At 42.2% G+C, this 21,959-nt stretch overlaps 1 protein-coding gene across 1 annotated transcript; it reads right to left on the bottom strand.

Annotated features, from left to right (window-relative positions):
* Window positions 1-18,395: 18,395 nt before the first annotated feature.
* ift22 (intraflagellar transport 22 homolog (Chlamydomonas)) lies at window positions 18,396-21,818 on the bottom strand. The gene is made up of 5 exons (XM_030115263.1): window positions 21,638-21,818; window positions 20,821-20,903; window positions 20,533-20,619; window positions 18,724-18,926; window positions 18,396-18,643 (listed from the first exon to the last, which is right to left on the bottom strand). The coding sequence occupies exons 1-5, from the start codon at window positions 21,674-21,676 to the stop codon at window positions 18,495-18,497; spliced, it is 561 nt and encodes a 186-aa protein (XP_029971123.1). The 5' UTR covers window positions 21,677-21,818; the 3' UTR covers window positions 18,396-18,494.
* Between the last annotated feature and the right edge of the window lie 141 nt (window positions 21,819-21,959).

Here is a 21,959-nt window from a genome sequence, read left to right as displayed (position 1 = left end):
GGAGGCGGTTCGTGGCCTTCTCGTATCGTTTGCATATGGAGTACGAAGAAGGCTTTTTCGCATTTTATAAGCACTCATGTCGGTAGATACTCACTATTAGCAAGTAGCTAAAGATTAGTACTCATACTCTGACCCATCCTTTCAATGGTGCATCTCAAAAATCAACCATTAAAAACCCCAATAGTTCATGTTTTATTGAACGGATTAGTTCAACATCAGTAGCTCTGTTGGTAAATGAAGGTAAACTCAGTGGCTAACGACAAAAAGTGTTCCAGCAAAAGCTGTTTGAATTCCAGTCTGGAATTTCAAGCCTTCCATGACATCATACTCACATTATACTGGAACTTTCAGTAAAAGGATGCTTGAAAGATTTCAATCATTTTATGTTCCTTCAAATAGAAATATCAAGTCATCCTGACTCTTCTGTCAGTCCAGCTGTGTGATTGGGGGAGCCGCAGCATGATGGGAAGCATGATGGGAACCACCTCCGCACGGCCACTACGTCAACACGAACAGCTTCGAACACGCCGCTACTGCGTACGAGGTTGTGTTTGTTTTTTCATTGACTTTTGAAAGAATATCGTCTACTCAGTGAATAAGTAGCTGTATTTTGCTCATTCTGAATGATCTGATTGTCAAAAACAGCAGATTTGGGAACTTTGGGTGTGAAAAGCTGACAGAGAGATGAGACAAACCAAAAAAAAAAACTATTTTAAAGTGAGTGAATTTGTGGAGAAGGTTTCTCTTCCTTCTGTGACTTTGACCTCTGCATGATTACTTGGTTTATTGTATATTTTTGATTCACAGCTTATGTTTAGAGTTCAAGTTGAGGTTACATATGAAAACTGATTTCACAGCAAAGCATTCTGCTTTCGCAAGTGTTGTGGGAATAAATGATCTGGACCCGTCTGAAGGTGAACCAAACACTGGTCACTGCTGTGAATGAGGGAGAGGCTTCAAAACACACGTCTGATGGGAATACAATAATGGAAAAGACCGTTTTGAACCTCAACAGTCTCAGAGAGAAAACATTTCAATACCTATATTTTTTTTTTAGCATGCATGATGTTGTCTTGTACTATAGTCTGCATAACTGCATAATCATCTTTGTAGATTTCTTTGCTTTCTTCTTACCGCTGCAGAGGGATCCCCGCCAGCCGCGGCAAGCTGGCCAGGGTAAGGTGAAGCAGGCAATGTTTGGGACACCTTTTCTAGTCCCTTCCCCAGGCTAGGGGGGAGCAGTGCTATCCTGAAGAGGGCTGCTCCGTCGCTCAGGTGGCTGCCGAATCCCAGCGCTGCTTCAGTTCGATGGAAGACGACCTTATGGCCTGAGCCGCCTACGTGTAGGATTGTGATACGACTGCCATCGTATCCACACCTGTCGCTTCGCCATGCCCCCGTCGCCACAGGACTTAAAGAAGAAGGGTGATAATGGGTGAAGTTGTGACTTGCGCGTGAGTTGGATTTAAGTGAGGGAGAGTTGCGCAGGGTCGTCAGCCTCACTCTCTCTTCCTGGCCCATCTGTTACCAGTGGCAAGACTTTGTCGCGACGGCTGGAGCTGAGTCAGGATGCAGTGGGTGGCCAGCAGTGTCCTACGTGTCTCACTGTGCCCTGATTGTGCTCCACAACACTTCACTGTATCCGCCTTTCTGCCCGTTGAACCAATCTGGTGGTTTCATCTGCGTGGTCCGCTGGAGTCCAGTCTTTCCATGCGTAGGTAGACAAGCCCGAGCTCACCGAGGGTTTTAGACCCATCGGCTACCCTCACATGGTTTTGTCCACCAGTCGAAGCGGTTTACCGGGGTGTGGCCGCTGTCGCATGCAAACAGCTACTTGGAGCCACATGTGAGAGTTGAGTGCCGGTGGGGACCAAAGCGGAAGAACCACCCGAAGGTGTGACTGTTCCGCCGTCAGAGGTACTACCCCTCCTGAACACCCCGAGCGAGGATCGGACTGATCGGCCATCTTCGCAGTCACAAGACCCAGTGATTCGAGAAGTTGTGGTCGTCTTCGCCAGCGAAGGACAAACATCATCGAGATGGGTTTTCTGACTTGTTCTCTCTACTTTTGGACTTGGTTTAGACTTGTTTTCTGTCTGGTAAATTGGTTTTGTTGAGTTTTAGACTGCTTTTTAACTTGTATTCTCACGTCTAGACTGGTTTTGTCAAGATTTGGACTGATTTCAACTGGTTTTCTGTGCTGTAGGGTTTTAGGTACTTCTCGACTGGGTTTTCTGTAGTTTGTGACTATGTTTAGCTTAGGACTGAGTTTGAACTGGTTTTCTATGTTTAGGACTAGTTTTCTGCAGTAAGTCACAGGGTTTAGACAGGATTCTGCAGTTTGGATTGCATTTTCCTACCTCTGAACCAAGTTTGATCAGGTTTTTCCCAATTTTTGGACCGAGTTTGAACTAGTTTTAGGTGGTATGGCCTGTGTGTAGACTCATTTCTCTTCTTTCCTCTAGATTTGGTGCTTGAACTTGTTTCCTATTTTTTGGGATGGATTTTGGTATTAGCAACTGAAATATCAAGAAATAACAGCATCAAGCTAGAAAGACAAGATTATATAGTATCTGCTAATTGAACTAAAAACTCATGAAAAAAGCTGTATGTACATGAAACCACAATTGTGATTTTCTCCAAATAAAAAAAAAAACTATTCCCAATGAACTACTTCTTATTGTATTTAGACTGTGTAAACTCCAGCATACCAGCAGGTCCAGTTCTGCCTGTTTGCTTTCAGTGTTTTTATCTTTTCTGCTCATATATTACAATGAGTTACTTCATTTGGAGCTGGTAAGACATTACAGTGACTCGTTACACCATCTAGTGGTGTAAACTGGTAAGGGTAGCTAAGTGGGTGCAAGTTGATCAACTTTCTAACTTCAGAAAACATCCTTGTTGCAACATACAAAGACATAGTTTAATAATTGTGCAACCTTTTTTAAAGTCATATCCTGATGAAACATTCGTTTTTACTTTAAACTTGTAGCGAGAAAGGCTTCATCCATATTACATATTCAATTTTTTGGATGTCTGTCATACAAGAGAGAAAATGTGCTGCAAAGTCCTTCAAAAAAAAGTGCTTCATGAAATAATTTCTATATATATTTCATCAGTAAATAAATCAAAATATTGCATTGCAGAAGCCGAAAGGAAAATGAGCTAATTCACTGCAAGATGCACACTGAAGGTCATCAGCGGACGGCGCCGGCTGTTCCGCCACACACACTGCCGACAACTTCAATCTACAGGCAGACGGACGCAGCGGCGGCTTCAGTCAGAGCTGCAGAACAGAAACAGGCTTACTGGCATGAATAAGCAGACGCTGATTCAACCTGAATAAAAAAGGTTACTTTAATTATACGGTAAATATCAGTAACAATGTAATTCAATGCGCTTGACGATACACTGATAGATACATAGATAGATAGATAGATAGATAGATAGATATAGAGGATTGTTGGCATTGTCCATGATAATATTAATAATAATAGCTTTTATCCTGACTCTTGTGCAATCCTCTCTCACAGTTCAGACACTTTCAAATCACCGAGCCAAATTTTTTGACAAGCTTCCCTAGACGCTCACTGTTTTCCACTGAGTTGATGCCAAAGATTTGACTGGCTTCGTTGAAATGCAAATTCTGAGTTTAATATTTTGCATACAGCAGTGCTTTTATCCATCCTGCAGCTTTTCACCTGAAACTTTCCCTCCATTGTAATCATCACGTCCTTTAGCTAACTGTGGAATACAGTGAATATTATAGGATCACTACATTATCATCGGCATAAAGAAACTTTCTCAGGGGCCACAATAAAATATAAATTTCTTACTTATCTTCTTTAATCAATCAAAATTATTACGTCAAGTCCCCAACCATACTTTGAGCATCTTGTTGTATGTGAAATACGCACAATTCAAAAAAAAAAAAATGAAATAAGAGAATGGTAATGCAGGACTGACAAACCTGTCATTACAATGAAAGAGTAAACCACAGAAAGTCAATGTATTTGTGTTGAAATGTGACAAGAGACAATAAAAAGTTGATGGACTTCTGTTTTTTTTACACAGTGATTAGTCACAGCAGTGTCTTTACACCATCTGGTGGCACACAGTGGTATTACAAGACTGGCTGGGGATATTTGGTTAGTTTGCTCCTTTCTAGAGACGTCCCAAAACCATGTTTCAGGTTTTTTAGGGCAGTTTTCTCACAAGTCTTTCTTTTTCCATTTTTCTAAAGTTCAAATATCACATGCTGTCACATTCAGTAGACAGTATTTTGTCTTTATTACTTCCCATGCATGCAAAAAGAATTGCATCATAAAACACATTCATTTGAGCTTTCACAGCATAATAATAGAACTTCAGAGATAAAAAAAAAAGATATTTAGCGAGATTGATCTCTTCCCTTTGAACACTTCAGAGAAAATATTTCTGACCTTCTCATGTTCTGATAAAAGAGTTTGTGCACCTGAAACACGATAACTTCACTGCTTTTCAAAAGCTATTCAAAGTTTCATCTACCTTCTTTTCAAGTTAGATTAACCTCAAATAGAGTTCATTTCTGAACTTTTTGTTAGTCGACTTTACTCAATAACAGGTGTCGAGGTTAGAGATTCAGAAATAGCAGCTGCTCTCTACTCTCAGTGTTGCGATTGTAATGATTTGCAGGTATAGTGTGGGATGGTAGAAATGCACCTCTTGGATAATGTGCCCCATTATGAGGTGAACTGGCTGGTCAAAAATGGCGGCTCTCAGCCTCCTACATTTTACTGACGAGCGCTGTTCAGAAAATGCAGTCCTGTGATTCATGAACATAGTTTCAGTGTTTCTCTCTTACAGTTCTTTCAGGGATCTCCAGACCAGGAGGGATCAGATCTAGGATTACCACGTCACACCTGAAAAGGATTCACACAGAAATTGTATTCAAGAACTTGATGGTTTGAGTTGAACTGTTGTTGAGTCACAAACTGCCAAAGAAGCATAAGTCAAGAAATCAACATCTGAAAAGCACGACGCCATACAATGAGAACACATTCGAAGCTCCGTCATGAAAGCATTCGGTCGGACTCACCTGTCGTCGTTCCATCTGGTCTGCCTTCAGTCCAGTTTCCGTCATGTTTGAAAGCATCGCCGTTAAAATACTTTTGATATTTGATAGACTTTATTTTTTGGCAAAAATAAAGAACATCTTGCCCAACCAGGGCCACCCTGTCCACTCAGTGTTCTCTCAGCAGAGGAGCTCAGTGAGCACTCGGTTCCTCTCATGGACCTGCTCCACAGACAGACTAAAGAACTCTTTTGTGCCACGTGGCATCAGACTGTACAACTCTGTCATCTCAGGCCGGAGAGGGGGGCCATGTTGATTAAGGCTCTTCAGTGTTTTTTAACTCCCTAGCACTTTACTTCCTAATCTTTTGTTTTTAATAATTTTTACTTATTTTAATCCTGGAATGCATTTTAAGTGTGAATGTGAGCACACACTGCCTTTTAAATTTCCCTTTGGGATCAATAAAGTATTTATTTATCTATCTATCTATCTATCTGTCTATCTATCTATATCTTCCACATCTCCCTCACTTTCTCTTTATGACACTACAGTGACTCTCCGCACCATCTTGTGGTATAAAGCGGTATTACAAGGCTCGACACAGTCCTCTGCTTTGAATGCATGTCAGAGGAGCAGTGCACGGCCACTGAAGAGCATTTGGGGGATTAGGAGCTTGACTTGATTAGACTCTTTATTATCACTGTATCATGTACAGTGGGGTTATACAGGGACGCACGGTGTTGTTAATTAACGTGATGGCTTTCACTTCCCACTCTTTTACATCCTGTCGTTTGATGCTCATACCAGCAAACGCTCAGTTTCAAACTCATCCAAGTTCAACTCGTTCAAAACCACATCAGTTCATCACCTCTTCAGTCCAGTTTCAGCTGCGCTTTACATTCGTCAAATATTCCCATCGTCGAGCACACTGACACAGGAATATGGGCGTGCTGCAGCTGCAGTGTGTGACTAATGACTCTTCTGGACGGGCTTTTCCTGCCAAATGCTGAATGTCAGCAGTGCCGTCTTCTTTAATTAGGCATGACCAAACCTCTGTGTCCACTTTACACACCCTGTCCAGCAATCACGCTTTTTTTAATGCATATAAAAACATTAAAATGTCTGGTTTTCACTGTTTGAAGAGACTAGAAACCATGTATTTATAATGACTGACAATTTCCATAGTGCGCTGTGGTGAAAGTGGCCGCAGTTTGCTTAGGATGATATTCTCAGGCCATGTTTTCTTGGCAGTGTTTTTAAATAAGAAAAACTGAAAACTTTGGTTGTGTTTTGGGAGTCCGTTCACATGACAACGTTCCTCGAAGCCACTGAAGATGCAACTTTTTGAAAACTTAAGTTTTTTAAATGTTGCTGCTGCTGGTTCACTCCACAGCTTCTTCTGCACGTTTAACAATATGGAACAAAACAAGTTATATTTAGTCAAGGCTGATTCATCTAAGAATGAAGAGATTTTCATAACATGATCTAATTTTCTTCTGAATTTTTCAAGTGAGGTTCAAAATAAGAGCTGCAGCTTCAGAGCTTATTAAATTTTCTTTGCTGAAGCAGCTTTATTTCTGTTAGTTAAATTTCACAGAGTTTTCCTACCACTGATAGTGGAAATTATATTATTTTATAGAGAATATTTATGTTACTTAAACTCTGTGAAGTCTGACTGAATTTGTGTCTTTGGTTACAGAAAGATATAAAAAACAGATTTTTTTTATTTTTTTTTTTATCCATTCAGAGGTGGTGTAAGAAGGTGATATTAAGATTAAAAGACACATTAAAGTATCAAGATTACATCTTGGTTCGTGATCCTCTATCACTATTCAGCTCTCTAACTGCTAAGCCAGCACACAGGTAAGTTTATCTATCTGCTGTTTGGTTGTTTACAGTATGTTTATCTCGACTGAGAAGCGAAAGCAGAACAACAGTGAGCATGCTAATGCCGGCTTTGGCAAGATAAAAACCAACTGTGAGATTTCCATCCTGATAAAACATGCAAATGCTCCAAACACAGCTGTTCCAACACCATGTACCATCTTGTACCCCTTTTTTTTTTTTTAACCTTTCCCACATTTCCAGTTTTATGGAAATACTCAGTAATTCCTCCACTCAATCTGTATTTCCACAGATATCAAAATCTGTGTTGTTTGGGATCTAATTTCAGGCAGAGCTGCAGTCTGTTTGTGATGGATTAACCTCTCATGGTCATTAAGCCAGATACAAATCCAGAGAGCGGAATAAATAAACACTGCAGGATAAATGCCATAATTAGAAACATGTAATAAATCTGCGCAGTGGAATAAGCCGTTGGACGTCTCGGATTGTAAAAACACTAAAATACAAATGACTTCATGACTGCAGTTGGAGCAATCAGCGTGACGCTTCCCCACAGGATGCGGTCCTTATCTGTCTGCAGGGACTGTGACTGATTAGCGGGATCCACCGCAGCGGCGGCCAGGCCGCCGTCCTGATGTCATTTGTTTTGATCTCATCTGCATGCGCAGGCTTCAGACCATGAAAGGCAAGATTTCAGTAAATCACTGAAGTCGCCTCCGTTCCCGTCTGTCTGTCTCCGTCCACCTCGGTCCGTCTCCGTCTCGTTTGACTCACAGCCCTTCTGTGTCGGCAGGTCACGTGCGGAGCGTTCAAAATGGGCGAAACTTTGACATCATTCATAAAATGTTAAGGATTTTCTGTTTAGAATTGTAGATAGCAAGCAAATCAGTGAGATTAAACTCTATTTTAGATGCTTTTTTTCTGGTATGTCACTTTACTCTTAAAGAAAGTAAAATATGTATTTAGCTTTAATAAATGAGATGAAGGATTCACCAGATGTCGGTGGTGCAATCCAATGACTTTAAACCATGAATGCCTTTAAATGATGTGTAATGATGGGAAATGACAGAGAAAGAGTATTGAACACATAAAGAAAGAGAGATGTAAAAACATTTGAAAAGCCAAGCCAGTATTCAGAATAAATGGTGATGAGAAAGCAGCCCGGCACCTCATGAGTGAGAATTAATGTTGCCTGTCTCAGTCCTCCCTGATGGTCTGTTAGGAGGTGCCTCATTTCCAGGGTGTCACATCAGAATCAGACGATGATGGATAAAGGCAAAGAGCTCCCTGGAGTTACTGTAGAGAAACATAAAGATGGCGTCGGAATGTAACTGATGTGAGCACTGCCGGGATCATGATCAGGAAGTGCAAAGACTGAAATTTCACCATAACTTCGGTCTAGTCCTCTTTTCAAGACAATCAGAAGAGTTTCAGTCATGGCCATGGAGGGTAGAACCAGGATTCTCCTGGTGGCATCACGTGAGAAGTGAATGTTTGGAGATGATCTCAGGCCAGAAAATGGGCAGAAAATGTTCAGGATCCTTCTGACGGAAGGTAGAAAACTTGTTTATGACATTTATCATCCTCCAGCATCCTGAGGAGGGTGGAGAACACACGGCTCTGGTCCAGGTCCAGTTTGATCTTCTTGATACTGCATGACTTCCAAACACTGACCAGCAAAGACCCTCAAAAAGACCTGAAGTCAGCGAGTCTCTAAGAAGCAATCGAACCTCGTGGTCGGTGTGTCCGCTCACCATGCGAGACTCCACTAATGAAGGAAAAGATTATTTGTTAAATGTTTACTCTACAACGCCTGACACCAAACCAAGAGTGAGTATTTGAAGTGGGAACATCATGTTAAAATTACATTATAGTCTCACTTGAGTGATATTATGGTGCTTTTATTTAGCTGACTCCTATTTAGATCATCTCTCTGTATTTCCTGACAGTTTTAAGAACTCTTTCCACCTCTGATAGGGAATAAGTACTCTTTAAAGCATTTTCCAGATGTTCGGGACATTGGACTATTTGATAGTCTGAGAGAGTCTGAAACAGTGCATTTTAATCCAGTTTTTTTTAGGAAAGTGAAGCGCTTGTACCTTGAACCAGCCATCCCTCATTCCATCTCTCTCAGCGAGTCTCTGAGCAGGGGTTCAGCACAGAGATCCAGTCGATAATTTACACCTATATGGCCATAAAATGGTCACTAATTAACCCAGCCTCGCATGCATGTCATTGGACTGTGGGAGGAATCCAAGAGCTCCTGGGATAAGACATGAATCCCGTCTCTCCAGGCAGGGAACGAGCAGCTTCACCCGGTGGCGGAGTTCAAGTGTCTTGAGGTTTCATTCTTTATTCAGTCAGAAGGACGCTCTCTGTTTACCAGTCCATCCACATTCCCACCCTCACCCATCCTCAAGCCTGACACAGCCTTTTTTCAAACCGTTTTTTTTGTTCAGGGTGACAGTTTTTACGGTCAAGAGGTCAAAGTTGAGTCAATACATCTCCACAGTGAGAGGAGTCAGCCCTGGACTGGCCATCTGATGAGGATGACCCCCGGTCACTCCCATTAGAGGCCTATGGGGTTTATATCGAGGAGGAGGCCCTGAGGGCCACCCGCTGCATGATGCACGATTGTTTGCCTCTCGGTATCAGCCCGGTGACGGACGGGTGGCCTGTCCGTCACCAACAGTCAGACGGGCTTGGTGCCAGCCTGGGATTTATCCTTGGATAAAGCAGGATGCGAGATTGATTGGTCGATTGCAAATGTTTCTTTTATGCGATGCTTGTTTGAATGAATCACTCAGTGAACGTCTCACTGGCTTCAGAGAGGATTCTGTTTTCTGTTTCACATTAAAATATAATGGAAAAACCCTCCTGTTTCCTAATGGTCTTATTACTTTTGCACATGCCGTTAAGCAATCAAGCAGCGTCTCCTCAAGTACTCCCACATAAAGAGCGGTGTAATCTGTGCTAAGCGTCACGCTAAATCACAGTCATTGTTATAATATATCCTTGAAAGTCCACCTAAAGCTCCCTAAAATGTCCCTTCCAAGTCACTTAAACATGCATCCCGTCACACTTTGGAAATTGCTGGTGCACGAAGAGCTTGGGCCGTCTGTCACAGTCACTCTGAGACCAATCCGGGGTGGCATTTTCCTGGCTTCTGGAAACGGAAAATTCTTAAAGCGATTGGAAACCTCTTTTTATTTTGCTTTTGATGGGATTTCTTCATAATTTAGACTGGCATATTTGGCATTTTGAGGAACACTGACTGCCCTCAAATGAAAGTTCTCCGGTGTTTTTCAATCAGACATGAATTTGTAATGATGAAACCAGCGAAGGATGCAGCTGACTCCGGGGAGTTGAAGGACTGCCCCCATTACTTTAGGCTTGGGAATATTATAGGTAGCTCAGGTAATCCCCTTACTTTACCTTAAGAGACTCTAGGACACTTTAAAAAACTGAACAATTATCCTAAATCAGTGTAGCTGCAATGCAGGAATCAAAGCGGTTCAGTCCATGAGATGTCCTTGCTGTGTCCTCTCAGTCCTGCATCCTATTCAAGAGCACCCTCTGCTGATTCGCCATTAGAAAAGATAATTACAGCTCATGTTCACCAAAGAAGTTAGCTTTATTCATCTCTCTGCAGAGATTAAGGGAGAAAAAAACGGGTTGAGAAAGTGAGAAAGTGAAGGTGTTGTCACCAGTTTTTGCAAACTGCTTCACCGTCCTCACAAAAATATAAACAATTGTCTAATTTGGACACTTCTGCGGCTGTCGTTTCACAGCCGAGACTCCATATGAGTGTGAGTTTAACTGGATGGCACCAGCGTTTGGGCGTCTGCCTGAGAAAAGTACATCTGCCCTCCTTTCTTGTTGGCACATTGTTGCTCCACCAATTCTTTTTTGTTTCATGTGGGCAGCAGAGTGACTCACAGGAGGGTGAGTAATCATTCAATCATTCATGGAAAATACTAGACACACACACCACGGCGCAGACACACACACACACACACACACACACACACACACACACACACACACACACACACACGCAGACAGCAGTTGGACACATTATCTTTTCGCCTTTCACTCTCCTCAACACATTCACACAAAGGACACACCCAAACACTAATCCTTTAATTACCTGTTTTGTTCGTCTGGCTTTGTAATTTGGGGTCATTCTTACTTATTATGAAAATAAATCACGGAGGCTCTGAACACGGTGAGCGTGTGCTTTTGATGTCTTTTGAAAATGTTCAAGGAAATGTACCTTTTTTTCCAAACGCTCTCTGAGAAGACAGCTATTTGAAATGACAAATCCGAGTGTTTTCAGCGGAAGTGAACTCACTCGAAGGGGCAGTGTTAACAACAGAAGCTAAGGGGACGAGTGTGTGTGTGTGTGTGTGTGTGTGTGTGTGTGAGGTGGAAGTCTGCCCTCAGTTTGAGTTTCTTTCACAGCAGTTGTCGGCAGCTTGAGACGTGTCGGCATCTACCAGGGACTGTCTGAGTGCCTGAGTGACTCACTGCACTCTGCTGTGGTGCAAAGTGGTTTCACAAAACCGTTCAGGCATCAAATGGCTGTTTCTTCACATGCTGGTGTTCTCGGTGAGTGTCAAACACTTCAAGGCTTAAACAGAATATCGGAGCAAAGTTTGAATACATGAGACTTTCAGAGGCTTTGGTTGTGTGTGTAGGTACCTGGTTGCAAGTACGAGTCTGGATGAGTCTGTGTGGAGTTTGCACGTTTTCTGTGTGCATGTGTGGATTTTTTCTGGATTCCGTCCCTCAAAGCTATTGTCTAATCTAGATTTCTGGATTGATTCCAATTTGTTTTTATGAGCGCTTGTGTGTCTCACTATGCACCAAAGTTTAGATCAGAGCTGACATCAAAAAAAAAAAAAAAAGGTGCCATGATAACATTTAAATGTAAACTTTAAATTGAAGTTTTAGTTCGTTAAAGTTCCAAGTTCTTCTTTAATGTGGTGTAAAGTCTACATGATGAAAGCACAGAATACAGCAACAGAAGCCACAACACAAATGCAAAAGAGGCTACAACAATAGTGTGAAGCAGTGGGAAGAACGGGCTTCGTTTCTGGGGGGACGATATTTTCTGCCGTAAAATTTTGATAGCAGGGGTGTCTAATGAAATGTAAGTACAGCATTGCTGCTCTATGGTTGTGATTAATGAGTCATCTCTTTTCAGGAATCAGCAATGTTGGTCACTGTGTTGAAATGTGTGTCCTCTGCCGTCCATTGTTTTGGTTCCGTCAAAAAATATTGTCCCCCAGAAACAAAGCCTTACGTTGCAGCCTTTGCGTTTGGTTTTTGCAGTTATATTGTTGCATTGGCCCATCTGGGCCACAGGCCTCAACCACATTACTCTTCTCTGCTGATGAAGAGATAATACTAACAAAATATATTTTTTTAAAAACACTCGTTCTTTTGCAATAAAATCTCTGACTAAGAATGAAGAGTTCCTCTCTGGAGTAAAAACTAGTGTTCTCGACAGATATGCATGAGACTCCTTCAGGGTCTATTTAAGGATCAACACTAATGCCCTTTCAGCAGATTCAACAAGAATATGACAATGAATCTGAACATTTGTCTGGGTACCTTCAAGTCCGTAATTTTATCCTGTCAATGGTTAAAATCTCTCCAAAGACACTCCCACTTCTAGATTCATTTTTATTAAACCCAAAGAACACAAGATATTTTCTTACTCATTCTTATTCTGCTTTACTACATAGATCAAGTATCAGCAAGAGCATACAGAAGTGGGAACATGGTCATATTGGCAATTGAACTGAACTGAATTGAAAGTCCTTTATTTGTCCCACAGGGGGAATTTGCAGCGTTCCAGCAGCACAGAAAAAAGAAAAATAAATAGAATAGAAAGGTGAAATGTGAACATTTACAAAGCCCAACCATACTCAGAAACGTTTAATATACATTTAAATGTACATTTAAGACAGACATATATTTACAATATAATAATATTAACAGATATAAATTAAATATAATTTAAATATACATTTAAGACAGACACATATGTACAATATAATATAAAAATGTGAGAAACAAAAGATACATACACAGAAGTTTCACAGAGCACAATGGATGATGGATTGCACATGGTAAATAAAGGTGCAGACTGTCTTGGCATTCAGGAGAGTGTGTGGTGTGTGTGTTTGGTGTAGTTGGAGCAGTGCTGGTTGTAGAGTCTGGTGGCAGCAGGGAGGAAGGACCTGCGGTGACGCTCCCTCACACACCTGGGGTGACGCAGCCTGTCACTCACACACCTCTCCAGGGCCCTCAGGGTGTCCTGCATGGGGTGGGAGACCCTGTCCACCACCCCCACTGGGTCCAGGGGACACCCCAGGACAGAGCTGGCCTTCTTGATCAGCCGATCCAGCTTCCTCCTGTCAGCAGCTGAGGTGCTGCTGCCCCAGCAGACCACTCCATAGAAAGTGGCTGAGGCCACCAGAGTCTGTGGGGCTCCTGTGCTGCAGACCCCCATGTCAGACTCACAGTCCCAGGTCCTCACAAACTGCTCTGTTTGTGAGGTAGTCCAGGATCCAGCCCGAGAGGCGGTGATCCACCCCTGTGACCTCCAGCTTGTCCCTCAGCAGAGCCGGCTGGATGCTGTTGAAAGCGCTGGAGAAATCAAAGAACCTGATCCTCACAGGCTGCTCCAGGTGGGACAGAGCTCTGTCCAGGAGGAAGACGACAGCATCGTCCACCCCGATGCCAGGCTGGTAGGCGAACTGCAGCGGGTCCATCGATGAGCTCAGAGGGTGGAGATGGGCGAGGACCAGTGCAGGTGAGGTGAAGGTGGAGTAGGCGCAGTTCGTTAGGTGGATCCAGCATCCAAGATGTGTGTCGGTAAGAACACAAGGAGGGAGGTTTATTGGCTCTTCAGATGTGTTTGTTCTTTGATGCCCGAGATCACAAATCAGTTCTGAAATAAATAATAATAAACAAATCAGCTTTAGTCTCTGTATTTCTCATCTTTCAGTAACAGAAATCATTTGCATCTGTCATGTAATAGACACCAATACAAAGAAAACCTCATTGAATGAAGAATAACCATATATAGGTGAATTAAACACCGCCCGCCTGGAATGTGCGGGTGTAGGGACAAATGCTCCCACAACATGGAAGCTAAACTAACTCCACCCGCCACTCGCGGTGTGGGTGAACAAACCAAACGTGCACTCTGACAATCTGTTTGTCAATTAAAGGACCTATATCATGCAAAATCCACTTTTTTAAGGTTTTCAGCATGCCACAAAGTTGATTTCCCTTTAAAACCACCCCCAAAATGTTATTTACCTTGATCCATGCATGTCTGAGTATTGAGTAATCTCTTACAGTCTGCTGCTCTCTACAGCAGCCCCTCCCTTCGGGTAGAAAACAGCTCGTTTGAAACTCTTCAAACCAAAGTACGTCACAAAAGTTGAACTCCTCCCCACCACTCTTCTCCCACCCCACCCCCGTGCAGACAACACCCCACTCTCCTCTGACCAGCAGCAGTCGATTTGCATTTTCCACTGCCACCGGCCAGAAGCTGTTGAAATTCTTGGGGTGAGATGTTTTGGGTACCTGTAGGATCCTTCCCCTTCCTCATGCGTCTCCTTAATTCCCTCTGCACAGACTGCAGCTCCTCCTTGTCACCAGACCTAAAGACTCTCTTTTTCTCCTTAAGGAGAGCCTTTATCTCTGGGTTAATCCATGGTTTATTGTTGGAGAAACAATATACTGAAACAATATACTGAAGATGACTGGCAAGGAGCGATAACCTCTGCCAAAAAAAATTAAATAAAATCATCTGTAGACTAGGAGAAAGTCAATGTAAGACTGTCCACAGGTCCCACATAACACCGTCTCTCCTGAACAAGATGGATGACCAGACCTCTTCTCTTCACATTAAATACAAACGGACTGCAGGGACACTCGCTGTCTCTGAGAGTGTCGTTTGAGCTCATATTTTGGAGCAATGTAGCACAGGATTTGGGAAAAAATTTCTTCTTGCTTTCCTGTAGGGCTCTAATGCCTCAGCATGTTTGTCAGAGTCAATATCTTTGGAACATAAACCTTTTAAAATGCCAGAAAAAGATAATTGAAATATTCTATTGATCTCATTTCACTGGCACTTGTATTTTGTTATGTTTGAATTCATATCATGCGTGAAGCCATGACTGAGTATTTTAACCATAAGGGTGAGTGATGTTTTCGGAAATGAAGACATACTCTTCTCTTGAAATAAACTAAATAAATAATAAATAATAAATAATAATAAATAAATACATAAATAATAAATAAATAAATGCCATTTAAAATGTTTGACTTTCCCTCCATCATACTGATGCAGCCAGGCTGTCCTCATCTGCTGTTGCTGAAAATGGAATTCCTTTGTCTGGTTTAAGAAAAAAAAAAAAAAACCTCCTGATATGTTATAAACCAAGAATGAAAGCACAACTGATTTTCTGTCAATACATGCATTGAATACTGAGCAAAGTATTTGTATATTACTGACAAAACATGTTTATTTCTCTTCACGTTTATTTTTATTTCCAGAAACTAAGTTTACACTGTATGCAAAGCAAAATAAAAACACTGAAAACACATTTATTTTTTCGCCTGCTCCTCCAGCAGCGACACCATGCGCCCCATTAACCCGATTAAGGCAGCTGAATTATTGTCCATTCTTTGAATGTTCTCGAGCATCACGTTGCTCAGGTGTTGGTTGTGCCGACTTTGCACCAAGAACCTTTCCTCAGATCTCTCCAGGTACTGCAGCAGGTCAGAGGAATCCCGCTTTCGTTTTCCTGCATGAAAGCACAAAAATAAGTATTACTCATCACTGCTTTATAACAAAGTCAGTTTAAATGTTGTAGTTTGGGGTTCAGGATGGGCTGAAAAACAGCATGCCATTTCAATCCCATAGTTCTGTGTGAACAGATCTGACCTGATCTTCTGGAGGAGCTGCCGGACTGGGCCGGTGAACTGCGGGGTGGGACTCCTGAGCTGCTGGCGGCTGGTTTCTGACACTGCTCCAGCACCGACACCATGCGTCCCATTATCTTAATTAAGGCGCGTGAACTGCTCTCCATTTTTTTAATGTTCTGGAGTGTGGCAGTGGTCAGGTCTAGGCCATGCCGGCGTTGCTCCAAGTACCTTTTCTCAGACTTCTCCAGATACTGCAGCAGACCAGAGGAATCGTCCTCCTCTGTTTGTGCATGAAAGCACCGAAAGAGCAATTAGTTTTGATTTAAAGTTGACTCACAGTAGACGCTGTAGTTTGCATTTTTAGGATGGGCCAAAAGACAATGATCATGTTGATGTTTGCATTTTCTGAACAATTCTTACCTGAACTGCTGGAAGATGATCTGCAGGATGGGGCTGGCGAGCTGCACACCACCGCTCTTGGCAACTCTGTCTCACTGTTCATGGCTAAAAAAAAAAATCTAAATAAAATGGAAAAGATGCATTGTTGATCACATCTGCATAAAAATAAATAAATAAATAAATAAATAAATAAAGATCTGCGTATAAGACTGCAAAATGTTGAATTTCCACATCTGCATCGCTGGACCCTCTAGAACAATCAGCACTCTACCACAAAGGACTAAGATCATAAGACAAAAGCTGCACATCACAAGTACTTTTGACTCCACTGCATTAATTTGCCCGTTTGCATCAGTATTTTCAGATTCATTCATAACTCAAATCCCAATCAACAACAGAAAAAGCGCCTATTGATCCTCCAAGGGAAAGTCTATGATTACTTAAAGTTTTGTCAGGAGTTTAGATGTGAGCTTACCACCGGTGTTTCAAATCCACTGGTTTCCTTGTTAACTGGTGACCGACTTCCTTTAAGCGTCTTTTTAAGCGTTAAAAACCCGAAAGAAATCCGTAGCTTGTGTTGGAGGCTGCTATCTAACCGCATTTACATTGAAGCTCCTCTAAGTCGTACTCTTTGAGAGTCTTAAAACCTTCTGTTACTACCAGCAACCCAGGGACAGGGCAGGAAGTCGGTCACCAATTAACCGGGAAACCAGCTCATCTGAAACGCCCGCTGAATGATTAACACGCAGTCCCTGCCCGTAGCGCCAGATATCTCAGTGTACAGGAGGCTGGATTAACTACTAGTCTATTAATAGTCAATTTATCTTTTGTGCTTTTCCTCTTTTGACTTTGGAAATGGCAGGATATGTCTCAGTGTAGGACTTGTCCTCCTTTGTCCTTTCTCACCCCTTAATTTCAATTCTGGGATTTAAACTGGGATTTGTATGGAGGTGCATATGTATATCCACCACAGTCCATACACCTACGAGGGCGCACTCAGTGCTCTTATAGCTCCATGTTCACTCATTGGATGTCTTGTGTGCAGGTGTAGTTAATCTGTGACTCGTAGTTAGCTGATTTGCCCTACACTGGGGTGCTTACAGAATCAACATGACCAGGATTAGTGGCGGCGGTGTCCGCAGCACACACATCCAGCGTGGCGGATCTCTGAAGCGCCGCAGCTCCCTGGTCTGTCGGTCTGCCGCTCAGCACACAACCGTCAATCCAGCATGGGAAAATAGGAACTGTTTTTCAGCCGACGACTGCTGCGGTGTCCCAAGTCCTTCTTGCAGTCTCTGTGCTCCCATTTCAACTTCTTAATTTTGTTAAAGGATAAGTTCGATTTAAACAGTTTTCACGTTGTTTATGGAATGAACTACAACAATATACTCACCCAGAAGGCTTTTCTGATCCGAACAGTGCTTCGGGAGAAAGTTAGATCCAAAATCGAGCGGCGCACATCCCTATACTGATAGCAGACGGGGCATGTATATAACCGCTCCTAAAACGGCTTTAATCATCCAAAAACTCATTAGTTTCACCAATATTTCATCATGGTCCACTCACGCCTCTCCTCCTCCATGACAGCCCGGTGTCGCCAGATGTGTCATATATGCAGATATATGTTCGATTTGAATGTACTACTTGGCGTGCACGCGTATCTAGACACCTACATCTAGATATCTATGTCCATATGTCTAGGCGGTAGTGTGACGAGGGCTACAGAAGCCGCAGTGTTGTGTGTGTGTGTGTGTTTTTTCGACTGCCGATCCTAACGCATGTTTCTGATACCTGCTCTTGGAATAAACATCCTCACGCTGCCAAACGCGGATGTACTCGTACATATGTTACTTCACTCTACGGTGGCTCAGAAGGGTCAATAGGGCTCTTCTAACTTTGAAATCTATAAAACTAGTGAATGTATGAGAAAAGCTTTACACATCTCAAGGCAGAGTGGTTGAAAGTGACCCAGAGAATGTGCAAACGCCGCACAGAAGTGTATTTATGAAATATCCAACTATTGTTTCAGCTTAGTTTGTTTTAACAACCAGAACCAAAAATACAAATAAATCTGCATTTATGAGAAAACAAGGAAACACGGTTTTGTGTCTTCAAAGTAGATATTTTATTCACAATAATGAGCAACAACAGTTTAGACAGTTAATGTACATCTATTTGGTAAACAAAGAGCTGTGTGGCAAATGTCTCTTCATCAGGCTGCGCACTTGATTAGATTTCCCTCTCATGTGATGATGGACATCTCCTCTCGCTCTCGACTCTCCGACATGGCGGTCACAACGTTCCCCAGGTACCTGCAGAAAGCCTGCCTCATGTCCTCGGGCTCCTTCTCCAGGTTGGAGTGGATAAGCGGCAGTCTGCTCAGATGTGACGCTGCGGGAGAAACAGCAGAGATGTTGGTGGATAACTTCCCCATCGACTCCTCCAGCTGCTGTGATCCGTGCCGGCCCTACCCAGAGGCAGCCGTCCCTCCTCCACCCCGCTGCCGGGCTTATGGTGGGCCACCAGCAGGCACTGGCCGTCCTGCAGACCCTGGGAGCTGACGAACATCGAGTGCCACCTCTCGATCTCCTTGAGGTGGCTGGGGACGTCGGGGTTGAAGACGATCACCACGCCGCTGGAGTCCTTCATCAGTGCGGGCCAGCAAGACTCAAACCTGCATGAAGAAGACATTCTGTGTGGGCAATGAAGTGTTTTACAGCAGAGGAGACTAAACTACAATACAGTTTTGTGTTGGTGCTACCACTGTAGGTGTAGATCAGTCGTGTCAAATATTTTAGTTCAGGGGTGTTTTTGTAAAACTGGCACACTGGTTTCAGTGTAGCACAGCTCATCGCCATCACTTTGTAAGGTTTGTTTCCACTTTGATGTGAATGCTCCTTCATCTGCATAAAAGGTATTGGGTCTGCTTTGTTTGGTTTTCTTGGATAGACCAGGCTGAAATAAAGATTAAGTTTAATCAGCAGATTAAGTATTTATCTCGGTCATCTCTTCAATGGATGGGTCTGCCATGTGGTCAGTAAAACAAGACGCAGCCATCAGAACGGGTCGATGACTTGGTCATCATAAAAGTTCCTGAAAACTAAGATTTAAAAAAAAATCAATACTCTGTGAGCTGAACTCAGCACAGGCTACATACTACAGTGAATTACCACCATCACCAAACACACAAGATCAGAATTACTGGAAGCTTTAATGTACAAACACAACTGCAGCCACCCGGTCTTGCAATACTACTTTGTACCACAAGGTGGCGGAGTTGCTCATTCTGGACATTGATATTGGCTGCATAATCATCAAAACAAGTAAGGAGTGAGTTTCTGCCTCTTTATCCAAGATAACTTTACATATTTGGAAATCCTCCGGTAATACTGCGTTTTTGACTGTTATAAATGTGTGATATTCTGATGAATCTTGACTATAACTGGACATTCAAACTGTGAAAATTCACTTTAATGACTAGTATGTACTAACCATTACTAGTCATTACTAGTAATGACTAGTAATGGTTATCATCGACGATCTGGGGGTCATGCTTAAAAGAAGTAAGGGTCTGTTTACACAACAACAGTTTCAAGTGAGAATGTAAAACATTTGCAATAAGACAACGGAGCTCCCAAAGTGGAGTTTTTTGAAAACACTCCAACTCTGTCATCATGTAGACGGATGAAAACAGCACTTTATGGAAATGGTCGGACTCCCTTTGCAGATGGCAGAAACACTGACACTGCGCCTGCGCACCCTGGCCATAGCAAATAGTTCTGCTCATGCGCAAACAGATGAAAAAAAAAACAACAATGATCACCTCCAGAGTGTCATGACTCCAGGTCCACATTCTCCATGACTTGGTAGTTTTAGAGTTGAGAGTCACCTTCATTGTTGTCCATACAAATATCTGTGTACTCCGCATTTGTAGTGTGTTGTTGTCTTTGTGTGTGTGTGTGTGTGTGTGTGTGTGTGTGTGTGTGTGTGTGTGTGTGTGTGTGTGTGTGTGTGTGTGTGTGTGGTTTCATCATGACAATACAAACAGTAGTACCCACTATTAATCCAACATAAAAACATACTTTTTATTATTTCTGCCGTTTAACAGACATCATCTTCAAAAAGTTCCAGTGTAAACACCAAACTTTACTGAAACAAAATGCTGTCACTTGAAAAGCTGTCCTGTAAACGGGAACTAAAAGTGCCAAATCTTGTCACTGGCTGTGTGATAGAAGTAAAACTGTTCAATTCCTATTTGAGTGTGTTTACAGTTGACTTACTTGAAATCCCCTGAGCAGTCCCAAAGTTCAACCTCACATGTCTTGTTGTCCGCACTTCCCTCAGGCTGTGATTCAAACTCTACTATCCTGGGGAAAAGTAAATAATAGCTGTTTTTAGCTTTTTCAGAAAATGAACCTCTCAAATACTATGAGAATCAATAATCATCAGATCAGTGATTTAAATAAATCCAATACGTGCAGTATTTTGTAACTCTTTCCACGGATCTGTACCTTTAATGAGTCATGTGGGCAAAGAGCAGTTCAAAGTGATCGATGCAGGGCCTTTACCTGACTCCCTGAGTCGGTCTGTATTCTCCTCCCAGGTTTTCTGACATGTCGGAGAGAAAGTTGGCGAGAACCGTTTTCCCACTCTGGAAAACAAACAAGACAAGTGATACAGTCAATCTGTGGAGTGCCAAACATGTGGAATGCAGGCCAAAACAGGCCCAACATCAGGTCCAGTCCAGTCCGCAGGATGGTAAAGTGTGAAAAGTAGAAACACATTTAGCGTGGTTTTCATATCAAAGTATTAATTTCCACTCCATTTATTCAATTCTAACCAAGATAAAAAAAAAATACTTTTATAAATAGATTTGAGGTGCACATTTAGTTGATTTCTACTGTTTTCTGACATTTGCTTGCTTAGCAGCTGATGCAGTTTTAATTGCAGAGGGATGTTTCACAAAAACAAAAACAAAAAAATGAGCCAATGATCCCATTCTTCTTCAGACTTTCAGAGAGAAGTACATATCTTGAAACAAATACAAGAAATTAGTGTAATATTCAGAACAAACACAAGTGTGCATATAATAATCTCTATCAGCCATGCTAACATTATTCATAAGTTATTAGGAAAAAAAACATAACTAAAAGCTCCAGATTGTCTGCTCTCAACTTGTATTTGTAGATGCAGTGATAATGTGTTCACTAACACTGACATGATTGTCAGAAGGTGCATGCAGTGATTTCCACTTCGAATTTTCATGTCTGCAAGGCTTTTATAGGTTCGTGTCAGAGTGCTGGTATATTTGCATGCATAAGTTTCTCCCAGCTTTCACAGTTTTAGTTACATATTTCTTTAACAGGAGATGCAACAATGACTTACCTCATTGGGACCAACGAAGAGGATTTTAGCCTTGAACATGTCTGATTCCTCCTGCTAGAGTCGATTTAAAAAGCTCCGCATGTGCTCAGCTATACAAATAAAGCATCCAGTCCGTCCTGGTGCAAAATAACCCCAGCTAACTGTAAGAAAATCTCTTAAAAACACCCTTATGTGCGTGTACGCTCCCTGGACGGCGAGATGGATAAACTTCCGCTTTGTTTCCATGGAAACAGGAAGTCTTTTTGCTTTCTTTAAGCTCATTGGCTCTTCATGGGGATTGTCAAATTTAGTTCCGCCTTTTTCAGCTTCATCAAACCAATCA

Source organism: Salarias fasciatus, chromosome 18, assembly GCF_902148845.1.
Source record: "Salarias fasciatus chromosome 18, fSalaFa1.1, whole genome shotgun sequence".
In the NCBI taxonomy this organism is placed as follows: Eukaryota; Metazoa; Chordata; class Actinopteri; order Blenniiformes; family Blenniidae; genus Salarias; species Salarias fasciatus.
This window is presented reverse-complemented; position numbering and strand designations above follow the sequence as displayed.